Source organism: Uloborus diversus, chromosome 1 (genome assembly GCF_026930045.1).
Source record: "Uloborus diversus isolate 005 chromosome 1, Udiv.v.3.1, whole genome shotgun sequence".
Lineage (NCBI taxonomy): Eukaryota > Metazoa > Arthropoda > Arachnida > Araneae > Uloboridae > Uloborus > Uloborus diversus.
The window spans coordinates 163,532,466-163,552,105 of record NC_072731.1 but is presented as its reverse complement, the minus strand read 5'-3'; the positions used below and the strand labels follow the sequence as shown (position 1 = coordinate 163,552,105).

General features: G+C 33.4%; 1 protein-coding gene and 1 non-coding gene across 2 annotated transcripts in view; one reads left to right on the top strand and one right to left on the bottom strand.

Annotated features, from left to right (window-relative positions):
• LOC129222668 (serine/threonine-protein kinase NLK-like) overlaps nt 1-9,529 on the bottom strand; it is a 49,605-nt gene extending 40,076 nt beyond the window's left edge. The window contains 3 exon segments of the mRNA XM_054857203.1: nt 1,435-1,452; nt 1,454-1,565; nt 9,097-9,529. Coding sequence (XP_054713178.1) covers nt 1,435-1,452; nt 1,454-1,565; nt 9,097-9,281 — 315 coding nt within the window. The 5' untranslated portion in view covers nt 9,282-9,529.
• Nucleotides 9,530-12,336: 2,807 nt separating this feature from the next.
• Trnan-guu (transfer RNA asparagine (anticodon GUU)) lies at nt 12,337-12,410 on the top strand. Its single transcript has one exon. It is a non-coding gene; the product is annotated as a tRNA-Asn (tRNA).
• Nucleotides 12,411-19,640: the final 7,230 nt, after the last annotated feature.

Below are 19,640 nucleotides of genomic sequence, written 5' to 3'. Positions count from 1 at the left end.
TTGTATGTAGAGACATCGACTAGTGTAGCAGGGAAGTCTATCCTTGTACAACAAAGCACTTTATTTAAGAGTCACATTTTTCGTTTAGTTCTTTCTGCACTGAACTCGAAGGAAGAAATATTAAAACATAATGGCAAGATTATAGAGGAACTAGATTTTTTGGCGTAATGAAGTAAAAATAAATAACTCCTTTGATCTAGCATAATTTCGGTAATGGTAGGTTCATCAGTTCAGAGGGTTAGGGGGGAATTCGAAATCACGGAACCAGAATGAAATTCGCCATTTTCTCAGGGGTTTTATGAACATCACTGTAGGAACTGCAAAAAAACTGGATGCTTTCAGTGAGATATATACACTGGTCAAAATAAGCACAACACTGCAGGAGACTTTTTCTAGAAATAACACTGAAGAAATTTAACAAGATTGCTGATGACTTTCCTCTAAGAGGACATTTACCATTTGTCCTTTGCAACCAGGATCTTAGGACAGCTAAACGAATGTGTTAAACAAATATGACAGATTATTAACATATGAAATCCAATCTCTTATAAGTGAATTTACATCAAGATTCACTGCCAAATCTGTTGAAAACAATGAAATCTGTAACTGCTAAAACAGTGCCCTTCATTTTTTAAGAGGATTTATCTTACAAATTGAGATTTTGGAAAAAGATTCTACTGGGCGACAAATGTTTTTTATTATCAAAATTCATGATGTGTAAATATTCGATAGAACATCAAAGGAATGTTTTCAGGCTAGCTATTTTATAGACTGCTTTCAAGAGAATAATGCAAATTAATGCTTGTCGGCTGAACTACCTTTGCCAATATTGAGTACAAAGGGAAATTTTACACGTGTGGGAAGAAATAACAAATACTAAGATGATTTCAGTGAAATTCTGAGCATAGTCATACCAATATGTACATTGAACTTGGTACACAAGACTAGACAAGAGAAAGATATAAAAAAGAAAGTCCATGGAGGATGCACTTGATGAATATGAATATAGTTTTATACACATGTAAAACTTTTGCTTTTTATCTCAGTTTGTTAGTTTTTGTAATTTTTTTTACACCAGACTTTATTATTTCACCAAAACAAGACAAGAGAAAGAGGAAAATACACAATGAATTTTCTTAAGATGACAAATTTAATGAATACAGACTTCACTAATTATTTTTGTCACTTTGTTATATTATTTTTATTATCATAAAACAGTTTTATTATCATAAAACTAAAATTACTATCCCACTCAGAGAATTTTTCAGGAGATGACCTGAGAAATTTTAGTGGGAATCCTTCCCTGAATATTAGCTTATATATTATATGTATTACTTGAATATATATTCTTGTTGAATGAGGGATAAAAACATCAACATTCCAGGCAATTACAGATTAACTTTCAGTAATGTTAAGAAGAAATAAAATACTTACATTTTCATGCTTGAAAAAAACAAAGCATTTTTATTTCCCTAAATACTCTTTTACTGGAAACCAAGTTTTGGAAGACATTTGGCATTTTCTTAAGAGCAACTCTTCGACCATCTCTGGGGTCTGTTACTGACCTATACATTTAAAAAATAATAATAATAATAAATACAATAAAACTCTGTAAAAGTTTAAAAGCAGTTTGAATTTTAATCCAACACTGCTTTTCAATTAATGTTTCCCCTAGACTAGGGATGGAAAACCTGTGGCTTGCGTGCCATAGTGTATGTATTAAAAATATAATATTCGAGTTTAAAAAAAAAACACAATTAGCATATAAATATTTTTTTTTTCCTTCTTTCTTTTCTCTGGCCAAGGGCACTCTTCCCAAACATGTTGGTCACCACTGACCTCGACCAAAACACAAGGTTGAGTTTTACAGGGAAACTGCTTTTTACTAGAACATGGGGAAAACCAGGTTTTTACATGTAAAAACCCAAGAAATACTATTAGCTCCTGGTCATTTGCTAGCAGGCAGTGATTAATTTTACCAAAAAGCTTTCAACTTGTTTTCAACTTCTATTGAGTAAAAATACCACAGCGTGTAGTATACAAGTACAAAAAAAAAAGAGTCAAAAACTGCAAATAGCTGTTTTGAGGTTATAAAAACAAACCCCATCATCAGTGCGTAAACGAAAAATGGTTCATGAAGTTCGACAACAGAAAACTGAACCAGAAACACAAGACGAAAAGGAGTAAATGAACTAGAAGTGACCAGAACCGGAATTGTTACTTCTCCAGAAACAGCAAGGACAGCTGTACCTAGGAAAAACCACGGACAAAAAAGTTTTTTAAAGGAAATATTTCAAAACAATAGGGAAAGGGGGCATGCTCGACTAATACAGGGTCCATTATGAAAGTAATGAGCATAATGTTATTGTGACGCGACGATAGATGGCAGCACGGTAAAACCGGCTGGGAAATGTGGTGCGGGATATGCCCTTTTAATGCATCCAATCGTCAGTTGCTTTCGAGCAGTGTGAGAGGAGATAAGTGCCTCCGCTTGAAGTATGTTTTCAACTTTTGTAACATAACGCAATGGAGCGTTCGCTTGAACAATGATACGCCATAAAGTTTTGCGTGAGGTTTGGAAAAAATGCAACTGAAACATTCCAGATGCTGCAAGAAGCCTTCAAGGACGATTGCATTTCAAGATCACAGTCTGGGAAGTGGCACAAGGCATTCAAAGAGAGTCAGGAGGAGGTCGCCGACGAACCTCGTTATGGATGTCCCCCCCCCCCCCCCCCGGAGATCCCTCACCACCTTACAGTCCCTACTTAGCTTCATGTGACTTCTTTTTGTTTCCGCGACTCGAGAGAGAGAGAGAGAAGAAAGGAAAACACTGGGGAACCTTGGGAAACATCCAACACCATGTTACAACATTCCTGAGAGGCATTCCCTTGGAAGAGTTTCAGGGTGCTTTTCCAGGCGTAGCAAACACGTCTCCGCAAGTGTATCGATGCAGGAGGAATATATTTTGAAGAATATTGAACATTTGTACAAATTACGATCAATAAATATATTTTGCCAGTAAATGCTCATTACTTTCATAATGGACCCTGTATTAACAAGTAATAGTTACTGATTTGTCGTTAGTGTAGTAGTTTCGAGCACGCCACCTTTCCTTACTGTTTGGAAATTTTTCCTTTAAAAAACTTTTAAATTTTTCTAGGTACAGCTGTCCCTGCTGTTTCTAGAGACGTAACATTTCCGGTTCCGCCCACTTTTAGCTTATTTACCCCTTTTCATCTTGTATTTCTCGTTCAATTCTCCGTTTTCAGACTTTGTGAACCACTTTTCTTTTCTGATGAAGGAGTTCGTTTATATTAGAGACGTACCAAATCACACTTCGGGCGAGTACCGAGTACTTGTCCTTTCACTACTTGGCCGAGTACCGAGTTACTGAAACGAAAGACACATACGTGACAAATTTGGAACTCATTGGAATAGTAGTATAGATCTTCATGTCCATATAATAGTTTTTAAAACAAAATTCCAGCTGAAATTTAATTGCGCATCATTTAAAAGATTTTGTTTGTGCCAATAATTTTACAAATAAATTACTTTTTAAATTAAAAATAAACAAATAAATAAAAGGAAAGATTAATCAAGTTGGAATTGAAACAAATTATATCACACTATATAGTTCTAGTGCCCCAAAGGAAAATAATTTTTAAAAGCAAATGAAACGAAGTTAAAAGCACAAATGCCCAGGAGCACTGCAGACACACGTTTCTGCATTACAAGGAATGTCTTTTTCAGTGCATAAAATGTGAGCTAATGAATGTAAAAAAATCCAACTTTTGTCGTATGTCTTTAAATCCATAAGCTCATATTTTGTGCATTGAAAAAAAGCATTCCTTGTAATGCCAAAACACGTGTCTAGAGTGTTCCTGCACATTTGTGTTTTTAAGGTTGTTATATTTTTTAAGAAAAGGTATTTTTAAGCTTCTTATAAATAATTTTGTTTGTGGCAAAAACCCATTTAATATTTAAAAATTTCATATTTTCTGTACTTACCTTTTTTGCCCCATTTTTAATAAGTTTCATTAACTTAGGGGCATTAAAATAAAAGATTTACTCCATTGAAGCATAACAAATTTCATTATTCTTAAAATTTAAATTTGACTTGTAAATTTGAATTGCAAAAGATTGCAGTATATTATATGCTTGCACTTTTTTATTAATTGTAAAATCTGCTTTGAACAATATTCAATTTTTTACAACTACTCGGTATTGGCCGAGTACCTAATCAAACCGAGTAGGCTGAGTACCGAGTAGCTACCGAGCACTCGGTACGCCTCTAGTTTATATAATCTCAAAACAGCTATTTGCAGTTTTTAAAACTTCTTTCAATTGCTTTTATTTGTACATGTTATATGAATGTCACAATTTTTTTTTTCTTTCTTTCCAAAAATCAATATGCATAACAATTAAAGTTGTTAATGACATTTTAAAGGTGTGGTAAAAGTTTTAATCAAATATTTTAAGCTTAACAGACCTCAATTGAACATCCAAATTATTTTTTTTTTGTAATACAAAAAGTACGTGATGTAAAAAATTTTTAACAGAAAAATATTTTTGTTGTTTATTAGTTTGTACATCTAAAGCATAAAACACTATGTTTTTTAACGTTAAAAGCAATCAGTTCTGGATAACTTTTAAGTTTTCAAAACTTTGAACCTCTTAATTTTAACCGTCATCTCATGAAGCAGAACACTGTCATTTTGTAATTGACTTGTAGCTGTAAAGTCAAAATTGCATGTTAGCATTTTGGGAAAAAAAACTAAAGCTTACATTCTCCTCAAAATAGGATTTACCTTCAATTATTTTTATTTTTTTATAGTTAAGTTTTTTAATTCAGAATGAGTTTCAAAAGTAACTCCTATTTTTGGGACATAGGCATCACATACTAGACATCCTGGCTACTAGTACATTTAAAGTTTAAACTATTCTTTCCATTATCAAGACCACAAATTGCCATTTTTGCTTGAAAGACTTTTGACCTTTCATAAACCGGGAAACTATGAATCAATTGATAACACACTCCTCGTTATGTTTTATAAGAAAATGATAAGCAGTGGTTATAGAATAAAGAAAATGATGTTGACACTACTAAATGAGGAAATCCAACTTTGCCATGAATATTTAGAATTTTTAAAACTGTTACTGATTGCTCTTTGTAATGCTGATCAAGTTCCTTATAGTATGTTTAGTTCACCTGGTGCTTATCACTGTGCAAGATGGATGGCAAAACTTGAGATTTTATGCTTTTTACAAGCATCATATGAGGTCCAAGCACTAAAAAGATTAAGTCTGCTCATGACAAGAATCTATGTAAAAATGTGGCTCAATGCACCATATAATGACTAGCATTGTTTACAAATACTAGAACTAAATAAAGAAACTGATAGTGAAGTGGCTCTTATAGCACTTAAAAAACAACTTTGGTACCTAAGTGAGGATTCAATTGGATTAGCTTTTTTTTTTCAGATCTTTTGTCTTTGAAGGAAAGGGCTGCCATTGTTGAAGCTTCACAGTGACAAAAATCTAAAACACTTTTTGGAAGATTAATTAGAAGTCAAAACTATCAAATCTTTTCGAAATAAACCAATGTCAAACTTTGTTACAGAACAGACTCTGAATCTCTTTCTGTAATGAAACTTTAGGTATACTTATGTTTTATAAGCTGATGCTAATACCCGGGCTGAAAAAAATGATTAAGCTCAAGCTAAGGAAGCCTATCATGGCTAAAGCTTTACACAGACCAAAATCTGAAAAGGTTTTTCAAAGGCTAGAAGTCAAAGATTTTAAATCTTTGCAGAATGAACCGTTGATGGATATTGTAACAGAATAGACTAGGAATCTGTTTTAGTATAAAATTTTATTACTATATTTTTTTGCAAGCTGATGTTCATACCTGAGCTGAAAGAAATGCTTAAACCCAAGCCAACAAAGTAGTGTCTGCATTGAAGATAGAAAATGAAAATTATGCTGATCGAGCACTTAAATTAGCAAGTATTAATTTTAATTTGCAATTTACTAATGAAGAAGAAATCAGCGTTGGCTCATTTTTCAAATTGTAGAACATCAAACCGAAAATTGGTGAAATTGCAGTTAAAAAAAAAAATTTAAGTAGTTCAAGCAAAAATAATTTTTAAAATTAAAATTGTTGCTCATTATTAAAAGAAAAGCACTAGAAAAAATGCTTTTCTGTTGCGTAAATTTTATGAAAATTAGCAAAACAAAAATATTACTCACTAAATTAGGTTTTCGAAACTTTTAATGGGACATTGAACTGTCACTTAATACTCTTCAAATAGTTTAAAATTTTGCAAGACAGTTATTTACATCAAATGTCACAATAATACATGGTATGCGAGTTGATAATTTCCAAAAAAATTACCCCCCCCCCCCCACCCCCAATACAATTTTGGGACAGTCTACTATATACGTTGTCATATTTTTACTCATTTCATAGTACAAAATTGTAAACTGCTTTTTTTACATACTTAAGAGTTTACCATCATATAATTTTGCATATCAGCGAATAATGGTTGGACTTCAGAGTTTCAGATGTAGAAATTCGTTTTTTAAAATTAGGGGGAAGGGAGTGGGGCAAGTTTTATTAGAAATTGATAATTCCACTAAGTTTTCAAAGTAGTCAGTTGATGTTAATTTAACATTAAAATAATTAATTTCTGCTACATGTGTCTTATACCAACGTAGATTACAGTCTTATTGTAACTGCACTGCGCCTGCATAAGCAAACTTGTATTTTGCTACTGACTTAAGAGAACACAGATTTAGGTTGGTAAATTTGTCTTTTGTTTAATGAGATTGGTAAATTCATGATTGTTTTTTTTTCCCCTTTTGTTTCAAAAATTTAGATTAGACAAAAAAAAAATAAATTGCATTTATTTTATTGTGTGAATGAGCTTAAAGATTATATTTCTTGAACATTAATTACCTGAAAAAAAATTATACATTAAAAAGAAATACTTTTGAAGCATGAAATGTTTTACAGTAATGTATTTATTATGTGGAACTGAAGTAAATGAATAAAAATCATAAGAACTATTGTTTTGTTTTTCTAAAAGTTGGCAAAAATTTACAGTAAAACCCCTCCTCACAGACACCCCTCTTGTGCGGACAGTTTTTGATTCCCCGATTATAAGACAAATGACATTATTAAACTCCTGTCCTGCGGACACCCCTCTATTGAGAACAAAAAAAATTTGTCCCGTTAGGTAGTGTGCGCATTACAGGGGTTTTACTGTAATATGATTTTAAAACCTTTTCTTTTAATGATCAAATTGTTGGTGAAATCCTCTATAGGAAAATTTATATTTCATCATCATGTAAAAAAATGCTACCTTTTTTATTTACCCCCCCCCCCCATCCAAAACTCACATTAAGGAGGGTAAAAAGTTTAAAGTACAAGTGCTGTAAGTGTAAATTAAGTTACAACTTGTAATGAATGCTTATTGTCACTGAAAGATTTTTAATTTCTTGAAAAGTAAGAACTGTTTATGTTTAAAATTTCAATGTTTACTTTTAAAAATTATCCTAAAAACATTCAGTTTTATATTTAAATCAGATTCTAGTGGAATAAGTGAAACAATTGAGTTAAATTCCAAGGTCAAGCTTGTGTGAATCTTTACCTTTCAAAAAAAGTTTGCTTTTGTGATGAAGTTGTTTTGAAACTTCAAGAGGGGCAAGGAGGTCACATCAAAAGTCAACTTTAAAGGGGCAGAGTGCAGCACCCCTTCTAAAAAAGACTAAGAGAAACAATATGTTAAAAGCGTCCTTTTTCGTAGCTAGCCCTTTTATCATAAAGAATTTTTTGAAATTATGAAAGGAGATTATATTACTAATTAGGGATCTGTCCAGGACAATTTCAAAGTCCTTTTTTTTTGTGAAAAATTAAATCACTTTGAGGAAAAGGAAATCATTTCGAAACTGATATACATATATAGTACTATTGTATAGGAGGGTGGGGGGTCATGACACAAATTGCGGCATGACCCCATAGGGGACAAAACTTTTTCAAAGTGGTGTTTTTTAAAATACTTTTGTCTTTTTCTGGAGGGAAATGTCATTCTTGGGGAGGGGGGTCTTCACTGTTTATTTATAGGGGGAGGGCACCCTGATACCAATATATCACTATATACCAATATACCTATATACCAATATATCACTCTCAATTTCTCCAAAATGTTTCATTTTAGGTCTTTGCTTAGCAATACCATATACCAGAGCATAAACGCCCATATAGGGGGGCAAGTGGGGGCTCAAGCCCCCCCCCCCCCCCCCCGAGAAAGGAGAAGTTCCTTGAATTGTTTTTTTTCTGTTGCAAAAATCTAAAACATTTCTTTTCCAGCCATTAATGAATAAGTTATTAAAGATGTCAATTTTTAATAACTCTATTCTGTACAGAATTTGGTTCCATGGGAAAAATATCCTGCTAAACCATGGGGAAAGTATCTTAGCCCCCCCCCCCCTTTAAAATTTTGTATATGGGCATCTTTGTACCAGATATATTTGGCTTGTTTCATAAGGTGTTTTCTTTTTTAATCTCCATGAAAGCAAATTAAAAAATCCCTATATTTGGGGTTAAAAAAGAAACAAAGATTTCTTCATAGAAATATTATGAAGAATATTTTACCTTACAAATAATATCAATTTTGATGTTGGTTACAAATTGGTTAGTGTTTAAACAGAAAATTAGCATTTTGAGACTGAAGGGATTTAAATATATACATAATCAAACAGATGCAGCGGAATAAATTTATGCAACAAAACAAAAACTTGAAAATAGTTTCCAATAAGAAATAAGAGTAAAAGCCATAAGTGTCACAGCACTTTTAAAAAAAATGAAATAAAAAAACTTTATGCAAATTTTAATGTTCATTATTTTCATCTATGTAAAAGAAATGTAAAAAGACATGTTTACAACAGCTATTATGTAGGTACTTCCTGGAAGTGACAGGACAATGAAAGTAAACAACTGAAACAATTAGACTGAACGATCAGTATTTGTAAATACAAATCTTTAAAAATTGATCAATTGCAATCCTCTTGGCTTCAAAAGAGATAAAACCTTACCAAACTACTCCAAATGCTCCATATCCTATAGGTCTGTCGGGTTGAATATCTTGCGTTGTAATAGGAGGATGGTAGAAAGTTTGTGTTGCTGCAATAATCGCTTGTGTCGACGTTGCAGCTGTCATACCTGGAAATGCCATAATGTTGTGTCGATTTGTTCTGGCTCCAACTACCGCCATAGCCATGGGGTGGAAATAATAATTTTTTAAGACTTCATATCAATTATGTGGAATGTATCAACCTTTCCTGGCTGTCCCATACTAAGCCAGGACATTGTTTCTGTAGGAAAATTCATCAGCACGTATTGCGGCAGGCGTTGCCTGATAAAATTCTAAAATAAATGACTTAGTAAACAAACATTCTTTCTGAAGTTCAGAACTCTAACCGATGTATTACACAGCATCATATCCAAGTATGTCGCAAAAGGACGACATTTTATTCTCAGTCCACATGATCACTATTCATCCAATCAGATCAACGCGTAATGTTAACAGATATCCACATAGTGCTGCCACGTGTAAACCTTAAATTCCTTTTGTTTAATATTTTTTAAATGTTTATTTACCATCAGTGAAGGGAAGAATGAAGATTAAAATTAAAAAAAGAAAGAAATTAATTTGGATTCTGAAATTTTGAATTCAAATTATGTGTTTCGCATTCACGAGTTGTGACAGGGCTCTACTCACTGGAGTTAGTGTTTCTAAAAACGACGTTTTCATATAGGGACTCTAGTCCCCCCCCAAGCCTGTCCCTCCTCTTGTGCAGTTACGTGTGTATAGTTGTGTATGTGTAGGATTGTGTGTGCGCGTAGACCTGTGTGTATGCACAGAGCCAAGTGTGTATGTGTGTGAAGGCGTGTGTATATGAGCGTGCATGTGTGTAGAACATGGACGCCACCGATCAGTAGAAGCGGAATCGGTGGGACAGTGCTCAGGACCAGAGGAGCCGCGCCTGCAGAGGACGGTGGGCGGTGGTGCTGCAGAGACCCCTGGTCCAAGCTGAAAAAGGAACCACAACATCAAGGACGGTTAAGTGAGAACAATAAGCAATCGTGATTGCTCAATAAAAATAAAATAAAGGGTTTTTTGCATCTAATGTGAACGAAAATGCTTTTACTCCAGTGCGTTATCTTTGTGTTATTCTTCCACGTATATTCATACCAATGGGTAGCCGAGGAAAGGCAGGTGACACCCTCCTCCTTCTACACACACACACACACATGCAGATAAGTACGTAATCTAAACTTCGCTTTATAAATAAAGAACGCGTTAGCGTAACAACGTATTTTTGTAAGGCTGTATTTTTATTTTTTTAACTTTTTCTAATGCAACTTTATATTTCATTCTCTTGAATTCAAAATACAATTTTTTCTGTGTTCAAGTATTTTACTTATGAACATTGGTTCAATTTATAGGTTATTTTGCTTAATTCGTTTTAAACAATCTAGATGACATGGATCCTCTATTAGTCCAGGTTAATGAGGTTCTACTTCAGTTTTCAAAAACAACATTTGTTAAGATTCTTGGTCAGAGTTATAGTTACTTCGTAAAAAAAACTTCCTCTAAAAAACATCGGCAGTATTTAGATTCAAATAGGGTATCACGAAATTCCAATATGTTTTAGTTATTCCTTATATCTATCTTATCTCTTTCATTTTCTTTGAGACAAGTTGGAAAAAACAATATTATAATTATTTTTTAAAGTCTAAACTGACAAAATTATGTACACACAAGAGGAAATTTGACAAGCACAGTAAATTATTTTCATTTCTTTATAAGCTCAATTTTATTGTGCGAAATTTCCGCTTTCTACCCCTTTAAAACACGCATATTGGATAAAGAATATCCAAAACTACACAAGAGAAACTAAAAATTTGTATTGTAGATTTTAATTATGTTTATTGTAGATTTTAATTATGTTTTTGTTTTTAGCATCGCTTATTAACTTGTCGATGGGACTCAAAACATTTACCCTTGTATTTCATTTTTTTTTTTTTTTTTTTTTTTTTTTTTTGAAGCTTAACACCCTCAAGAAATTTTTAAACATAAAAATCGGAAAAGAGAGTGAAGAATTACGCAAGCAAGCACTATACAAATGTCTAAGATCGAGTGTACCGGTGTCGTCACTCACTGGCACTTTTCCCCTCGTTCCTACTTTCGCGGCGCTAAGACCCAGCCCTAGGACACAAATAAGAAAAAAAAAAAAAAAAAAAAAAAAAAAATCGAGGACGCAAAGAAAAAAAAAAAAAAGAAAGAGCAGGCTCACAGGGGCGAGGGCACAAAAGAACCAAAAATGCTCAGGGTGTGAGAACGAAAAAAAAAAAAAAAACGAAGGTTTTACAAAGGGCATTGGAGGGCGCACAGGTGGGGCGCAACCGATAGGTTAGCGCGGCGGGCCTGTGCGCATTAAGCAATATTATTGTAAAAATTATCCCCCATACAAGCTGAAGCAAAAAGAGAAAAAACTCTTTATTTATTTCTTTTTCTCTCTTATTATTTTGGCAGTTGTTTTTTTTATGTATAAAATGAAAACGAAACTAACGTAAAAATTTCGACTTAAAAAGAGCACATATGAGATAAAGAGGCGACTTTATTGAAAACACTTAATTATTTTGGGACCGAATGAAAATTTCGAGATAAAAGGAATCTTCGAGTTTTTGAGAGTCAACTGCATTTCGACACGTACGGGCGTTTTTATTATTATTTATTTATTTATTTATTTATTTGTTATTTTTCTGTAGAATATGCATTGAAAATATGCCTTTTGACACCGCCTCCTCCCTCCATCTCACTGAAAAAATGAGAAATGAATGAAAAAATGTGAGGATAGAGGGGGACCGCTGCTCTCCCAAAGGAAAATGAAATTGATTTAGTTGTCACATTTTAAATATTCTTTAAGTTAGTTCAGAAGTCAAATTCTGCAGAAATCAAATTCTTTCAACTGTTATTAAAAAAACGCAAAGCATATTTAACAGTAATAAACATATTATTATAAAGGAGCCAAAAAACACTTAAGCAGAATTTCAGGAAAACTTTGTTCTGAAAAATTGCGTGAGAAGGTACTTATCACTTCTCTCTGCGCTCCCTCCAAAAATTATTTTTGTGTACGAGATCCGAGAACATACATACGCACGCACATACAATACATACAGAGAGATGTCACTCTTCAAAATAAATTCAGTGGAGCAATACAGATTTTAGCTGTTGTTATATCTAAAAGAATAACTTCCTCTCCTTCGTAGCCTCCGTGGCGCAATCGGCTAGCGCGTTCGGCTGTTAACCGAAAGGTTGGTGGTTCGAGCCCACCCGGGGGCGCTTTTTTCATTTTTATATTTAAGCTTTTTTGTTCAAAAACACGGGCGGTTTTTTCCCGGCTGGGCCCGGTTTGACAAACCGAGCCTTTGATATGCTGATGCGTTTTTTAAATTGACGTAAAGGATGTTCTCCCTTGAAATCTGAAACTGAAATCATTTTCGGAAAATCAAAAATTCTAAAATACGGTACCGTTACAAAAGGCATTGAACTTAATACCAAAAAGAAATACATAGACTCTCCAAAGATTTTTGTTCTATAAATTTAACACACAAATAGTGAAAGAAATGAAAGGGAGGGGGGGAAGGAGAATCGAGAAATTGTGGTCAAGTCGTTACTTTTCGAAACTAAAAAGTTAACCAAAATTATTGTTTACAATATATAAATATTATGCACATCTAAATAATATGCAAATGTGCTTATCGTATTGTTTACGCGTGACTTGCCTTGCTGCTTACTGAATAACATTTAATTTTTCATCGTGTTTGTGAGCAGCTTTCTCTTCTATTCTTCTGAAATTACATTACACCACAAACTGTCTGTAGCCTGTAATTTACCCCAAAGAAAACACGTGGAACGGAATGTTTTACCTTTTTCTTTAGTATTGTTAATCATCGCAAGGTAGCGTATTCGAGCTCTGAAGTCGCGAATTGAAAACTTCCAACAAACTAAAAAGTTTTCAAAAAAAAAGGGGGGGGGGGAGATTTATCTTTTTCTTAGGCACGCTTCGCGGGGTCCCCAATCTCTCACGGGCCCGTGTGCAATGCATAGGCTTGCCCCCCCTCTCGACGGCCCTGAATTCATTTCGTCTCCCCCCTCCGCCCCCTATATTTCCGCTTATTTCCTGAAGCTATAAAATATGTCGATACTTGCGTATTAACACAACCATGCTAAATTTCGTGGTAACCTCATATCACAAACGCTTAAAAAGTAGAAGAGATATAGAATACGATAATTATATAAGATGGGGTTAAAACTCTGCCAGTTTACCGTAAATATCAAACGTATTTATGACATAACTTTTAATAGTAAATACAGACTAAATTTGGAGTGGTTTAGAGAGTTGAAAAGAGATCAATTTTTAAGGGGAATTTTTATCAACAAATAAAGAGATTTTCTTTGCTTTTGCAAAAATATCAATGACATCATTGTACTCTAGATTCTGAGTGAAATCATTATTTATTTCTAATTAGCATGATAAATTTAGGAGATTTTGGGTCCCCTGAAATCTAAGAGCAGGTGCCTGTGCCCCGCATGCCCCTGCGGTAATCAGGCTCTGGCTTTGCTATACCTTTTATCCTTCCAATCCACCACTGAAATTTCTGTAATTTGACGACTACTAATAATGATGAAGACCCCCCCCCCCTGTTTATTATGAGGCTGAATATAATATTAATAAAGATGATTCAGCCTTATCTTTTTTTTTTTTTTTTTGCTTCTATAGCAACAGAGAGCTAAAAGTTTAAATGCACTTTTTTCAGTTAATATTGTTGATATTTCAATATTTAAAACATTAAGATACTACTTGAAACTAAACTTTATGCTATTTTACAAAAATAGTTGTAAAATAAACACAAAAACAGAATATAACTTGACACTTTCTTTCACAAATTCTATATAACGGTCAGAATTTCAGTGGTGTAAGTCACTCAAAAGCTACATAATACAGACTGAATGAATGGTTCATGCCAAGTTAAATTTACAGTAAAAAATTAGGCGTTTATATAATTAAAAATGCAATAAAACCATTTCAAGATATAACACCTAGATTTTTTAACTGGTTGTTACAAAAAAATTTCAATTATAAAAACGTAGTTATGGTGACTTACACCACTTTCATTCTAATCAGTTCAACTGTATCCTTGTGTCAGAAAATTTCAGCCAAGTTTTTTTTTCAGTTTCCTTTGTCCCACAAATATCCCATTTTCAAAAAATTTTCTGAGTTGATTGAAGCTCATACTGAATAATCAGTGTTTATTTTTGGTGAATTTGTTTTGTATTTATTTTTTAGTGATCATTTTAGTTCGTAGCAATATTTATAATTCTATGTTTTGAAATTATGTTTTCGTTCTTGTTATAAACTATGGAACAGCATCAAATTAGAAAAAAATCTCTCAAATTTATTTTCTATTTGTGTGTGTGTGCGTGCGTGTGTGTGTGTGTTAGGGCGGGTCGAAAAAGGGAAATTTTCGAGAAGCAACTTCTAATAGCAAAAAAAAAAGTTGTGTATTGCCATCCTAAACATGGGAAAAATAATGAAAAAAAAATAATATTTATGTCTTCCGATCGCGCATTGGCAGCAAAGTTTGAAAAAAGGTAAAAAATGGACAATTTTCAAATATTTTAGTAAAATTCCAAATGTTCAAAATTTTTGTTCTAATAATATTTACATGCTTTTTTTAAATACTTTCTTCCTATATCTTTGAAAATATTTACGTTCTTTTGCAGTTTTTAGCTAGCGCATAAGCCACAAAGTTAAGTGAAATTAACCAAAAATTGACGTTTTTAGCTTATTTTGCACATTGCAGTATTTCTTCTTTTAAATCCCTGTTGTGTTTTTTTTTTTTTTTTTTGCATTAAATGTGCATTAAACAGCTCTTGGCTGGAAATGCAATTGCATTTAATTGCATTTACAACCCAGAACCAACCACAAGTAGGTGGTTGCACAGTTGCACTTTGTGTTCCATCCTGCTTTTCCCAAGAGTAGTTTTGTGCAGGACTTATATATTTGTAAAGTAACTTACATTCACAATAACTATGATTTTAAACAATTTCAACAATTGTGACTCAATTTTTGCATCGGTGATTGCGAGTATAAAGTGTTTACCATTGATACATTATACATATAACGTCTCATCCCAAAATACCCAACCTACCAACTCACTAATAAAAATGTGATATTGATCTCGATCTCCCAAAACCAAGACCTTTCAGTCAGTAGTATTCGTTGGTAAGTGCTATCGGAGTATTGGGGCAAACTAAACAACTACTAATGGAATGAGAACACTTGTAAATTATTTCTTTGAAAATTATGCATCTATATTTCGATAAAATTAAAATTTAAAGAAAAGAACAAACGTCCGTGAAACATGAACCTTTACACTTATTCAAAGTTACAAAATCTACTAGTCAGGTGTTCGATGATACTCTAAACGTCATGGATCTGGTGATTCGAAGAAATTCTTACTTTTCTATTTTTGAGAAATTGCTATTGATCATAGCAGTGGACAAGAGGCGAAACATAAAGGAATTGGATTACAGTATGGTATACAACGCAAAAGATTAACCTATCAAGAAACACTTCTATAGCTGTAAGAGAGTTTCATCTACCAATATTATGTTTTTTGCAGCTTCGAAATATAACAGTAAACTTCAGTGATGATGTGTATTTTATCAAGTCTAGAAATTGTACATTCGCTTGTATGTATTCCATTTCATACTCGGGCAGGTGAAAGGATCGTGGAAGTGGTTAGTGAATCTGTAGAAACTCGTTTGAGGTATCAGACGGAAAGAGAGGGATTTATTTTTAAAAGTTTTATTCGGAAAGGTCAATGCCAAAACTGAGTCGTAAGTTCAAGTTCAAATCTTGATCAAAATGTAGAAAATTGTTTAAAATCATAGTTAATTGTGAATGTAAGTTACTTTGCAAATATATAAGTCCTGCACAAAACTACTCTTGGGAAAAGCAGGATGGAACACAAAGTGCAACTGTGCAACCACCTACTTGTGGTTGGTTTTAGGTTGTAAATGCAATAAAATGTAATGGCATTTCCAGCCAAGAGCTGTTTAAGAGTCATTTTTTTAAAGCTGGACAAAGTGAATAGAGGCCTGATAGTTGGACACTTTCAATTTTCCTGAAAATTTCAGGATACTTTACTAGTATTGTGATAAGAAAAAGTAAAGCCTTCTTTCCTCTCTACTTTTAGTTGTTGGCTCTCGAGTGGAGGCTGAAGTTTAGGGTCGTAGGAAAAAAAAGTGCTTAATATATGATTGCTTTGCCTTCAAAAGCAATGAGTGAACCGAGCCAATTTTTTAAAATAAGGATACTACTTGATACTAGGTACATTTTAGTATAATTATTTTGGTGACTCACTCATGGCTTTGAGGGAGCAGAAAGTCAATTGAAAATGCAATTTTTTAAACATTTTTTGCTTTGTTTGGGCCCGGATATCAGCTAAAGCCGAGAGTAACTCTCGGAAATAAGTATATGACTAACTACTCACCACAGTATAATACTAAGAAAAATATAAAATAAGCTTTCGTTTCTCTTGGATTTAGTAATTATACGGTCTCAAAGTCGATGATTTTTTTAAAACGGCCAAGTTTAGAGGTCAATAACTTGGATCGCGTCAGGTCAACAACTTTGGGACACAGCTATAGTTATAGTCCGAGTGGTGTAGTTTAAGGTCCAGGTTAGAAATCCACGGCAACTAATAATTTTTTTTTAATTACGCGGTAATCAAAGTTGATAATTTGAAACAACAACAATCAAAGCTTTAGGTCAATTACTTTTATAACCGCCTGAGTCAATAACTTTGAGCAAGAGCTGTAATTACGCTCTACGTGATGTAGTTTTAGACTCATATCAGAAAAACATGAGATGTAATCATATTACTTAATTAAAACGGTCTCAAAAATGATGGTTTCAGTATAAAAGATCGTTTTTTTCACGAGTTTATATGCGTGCTACTCAAAATCTTATGAGCTCAATCTTACAAAAATATTAGAACGAATCAACAGTCATATATACTTGGGCTGATGAGTGCTAATTAGCACGAAACTGCAGTCCTCGGCTGGAAATGATTGAGTTGGCGGTGTATTTCTTGTATGTCTTCAATTGTTCACATGTACCCACCTCTATAGGGCATATGTGAACAAGCCTGGGGCATATATGAGCACGATTTAAAAATGCAGGGTATCATATTTCAACGAAAAACTTTAATTTGAAACATATACGTATACCAATTACATTGAAAGGTTCGTAACCTACAATGTGTCAGTTTAAATTGTGCAGTAACTGTCAATAAGAAAATACTTTTTTCCAAATTATAAAACTCTGCTTACTGTTAAATTAGCAGAGTCTGACCAGTAAATCCAGTGATTAGAACAAGTTTGGTAGCATGTTCTAATCACTGGATCGACAAGAAAAAAAAACTTTTAAGATTAAAAAATATTAAGAATATTTTATCATGTAAAGTTTATTCTTGTTATGTAGTGCATTTAAGCTTCATACAGAACATGATGGCGAATTTTTAAATTATTTTAAACTTTAGTTTTTAGTTTAAGGAAAATGTTTTTTTTCCGTAGTAAATATAAATAACACTAAATTGTTAGCCAATTATTTAGCAACAAAAATGATTTAAAAAATAAAAAATAATGAAATAAATAATTAATTAGGAATAGCAATGTGATAATAAATGAACAATAAATTCACAAGCTGATTGTACGAAAATAATAATTACAAATCTTTACAACCTTTTTTTAACACTACTAATAACCCTATACTAATATTATATTACGGAGAGGATTTAGGAACTGTTCACATGTGCCCCTAAATGTCTTGTTCACAAGTGCCACTGTCATCTGCCTTAGAACTAATTTTCAAAAATGAAGTCTTTTTAACTTAATTAAAAAAATAAGCATTATCATAAATTTACGTGAATGTTCATAGATTGGTTTCTAATAGTTAATTTTAGCTTAATAGTTAGCTTAAAATACGTTTTGATGTGAAGAAGAGAATGATTAAATTACATCAGCATCCGCTAAAACAAAGAACCTGTCCCCACAGGAATATAAACTGCTCCTTGCTCTAAAAGTTTGGTCAGTATTGTCATTATTTGAGAATTTTGCAAGAGTTTTTGCTTGCCGTTATCCTAGTAAAACATGCCATGTTCACATGTGCCCCCCCTTTCCATTACATGGTATTTCACAATTTGAATGAGTGAGAGAGAGAGGGGGGGGGGGGAGGGAAACGGTGTACTATAGACTTTTTTTTTTAAATAAAAGTAATAACTTCAATCACAGAGAAAGAAACCTGAAGAATAAACTGAATGCAATAACCAAATGATTATCAGGTAATAATTATTCGTGGTGAACAAAATAAAAGTGGTGATGTTTGAAGTCTCACATTTATATATCTTTCACTCTTGATTTCAAACATCATAATCAACAAACTAAAAGTATATTTTGCTATAATATATCTTCATGGTCCATAATGTTTGAGAATCTTATTGGTGGGGAGGAGGGGGGAGGGTAGAGTCTACTCTAGACCTAATAGCAAGTAAGGTTTTACTTTTGTGGTTTCCCTTTTTTGTATGTTTTACTGCATCATTCTGATTTTTTTGCATTAAAATATATAGGAAATTTGGAATGTTAGTCAGTTATCGAGCTTTCAGTCAGCTATGAAGCTGTTTTAATTATTGTGATTCTTTATTGTAGCAATATATTTGAACTCAATCGTCAGATGCCAAAAGTTTATACCTGTCCCCAGCGGATTTTTTTTTTGCACAGCTTTTAAGCTCCATCCTAATATTGCATATAAACAAATAAATAAATAAGAAACATCTTCTGACCCCCCCCCCCCTTATCCACTCCCATCTTTGAAATACTAAAACTAATAATGCATGTAAATCAGATTTCCATTTAGCTAGTCAACTCCAGGGCCGTATCCAGAGGGGGGGGGGAGCTGACGGGCCCGGGCCCCCTCCGAAACCCGAAAATGTTTTGTACCGTAAAACAGAAGGTTTTTTTTTTTTTTTTTTTTAAATTCCTAATGTCAGGAAAATAACAAAGTTTTTTTTTAATTCTTAATTTTGCTACTATTCAAAATTTATAATATTTTGCAGAAATACAGAAAAAGCAGTTCTAGTTTCTCATTAGCTCTGCAAGGCACACTTGAAATTTAGACCTGAAAATTAGGAATTCCTGCTCTCTTTCCCAATTTTAATTCAGGGCAGTCCAGGGTTAAAGCAGGCTCTTTGTCAGTTCGGTAGACTTTTCAAGTCTACCGAACTGACTTCTGTGCACTTCCCTCCTCCAGGGGCGTGCACAAAAATTTTGGGGCTGTCACAAATGCTTTTTTTGGGCCCCCCTCCATATATGTTTACCCATATCTTCAACCCTAGGTTTAAAAATATTGGGCCCCATTTAAGCTCGGGACCGGGCCAACAGGTGTTCCTTCTCCCCTCTGTGCACGACCCTGTCCTCCTCCCCCCTAAAACTCTCATAAAACTT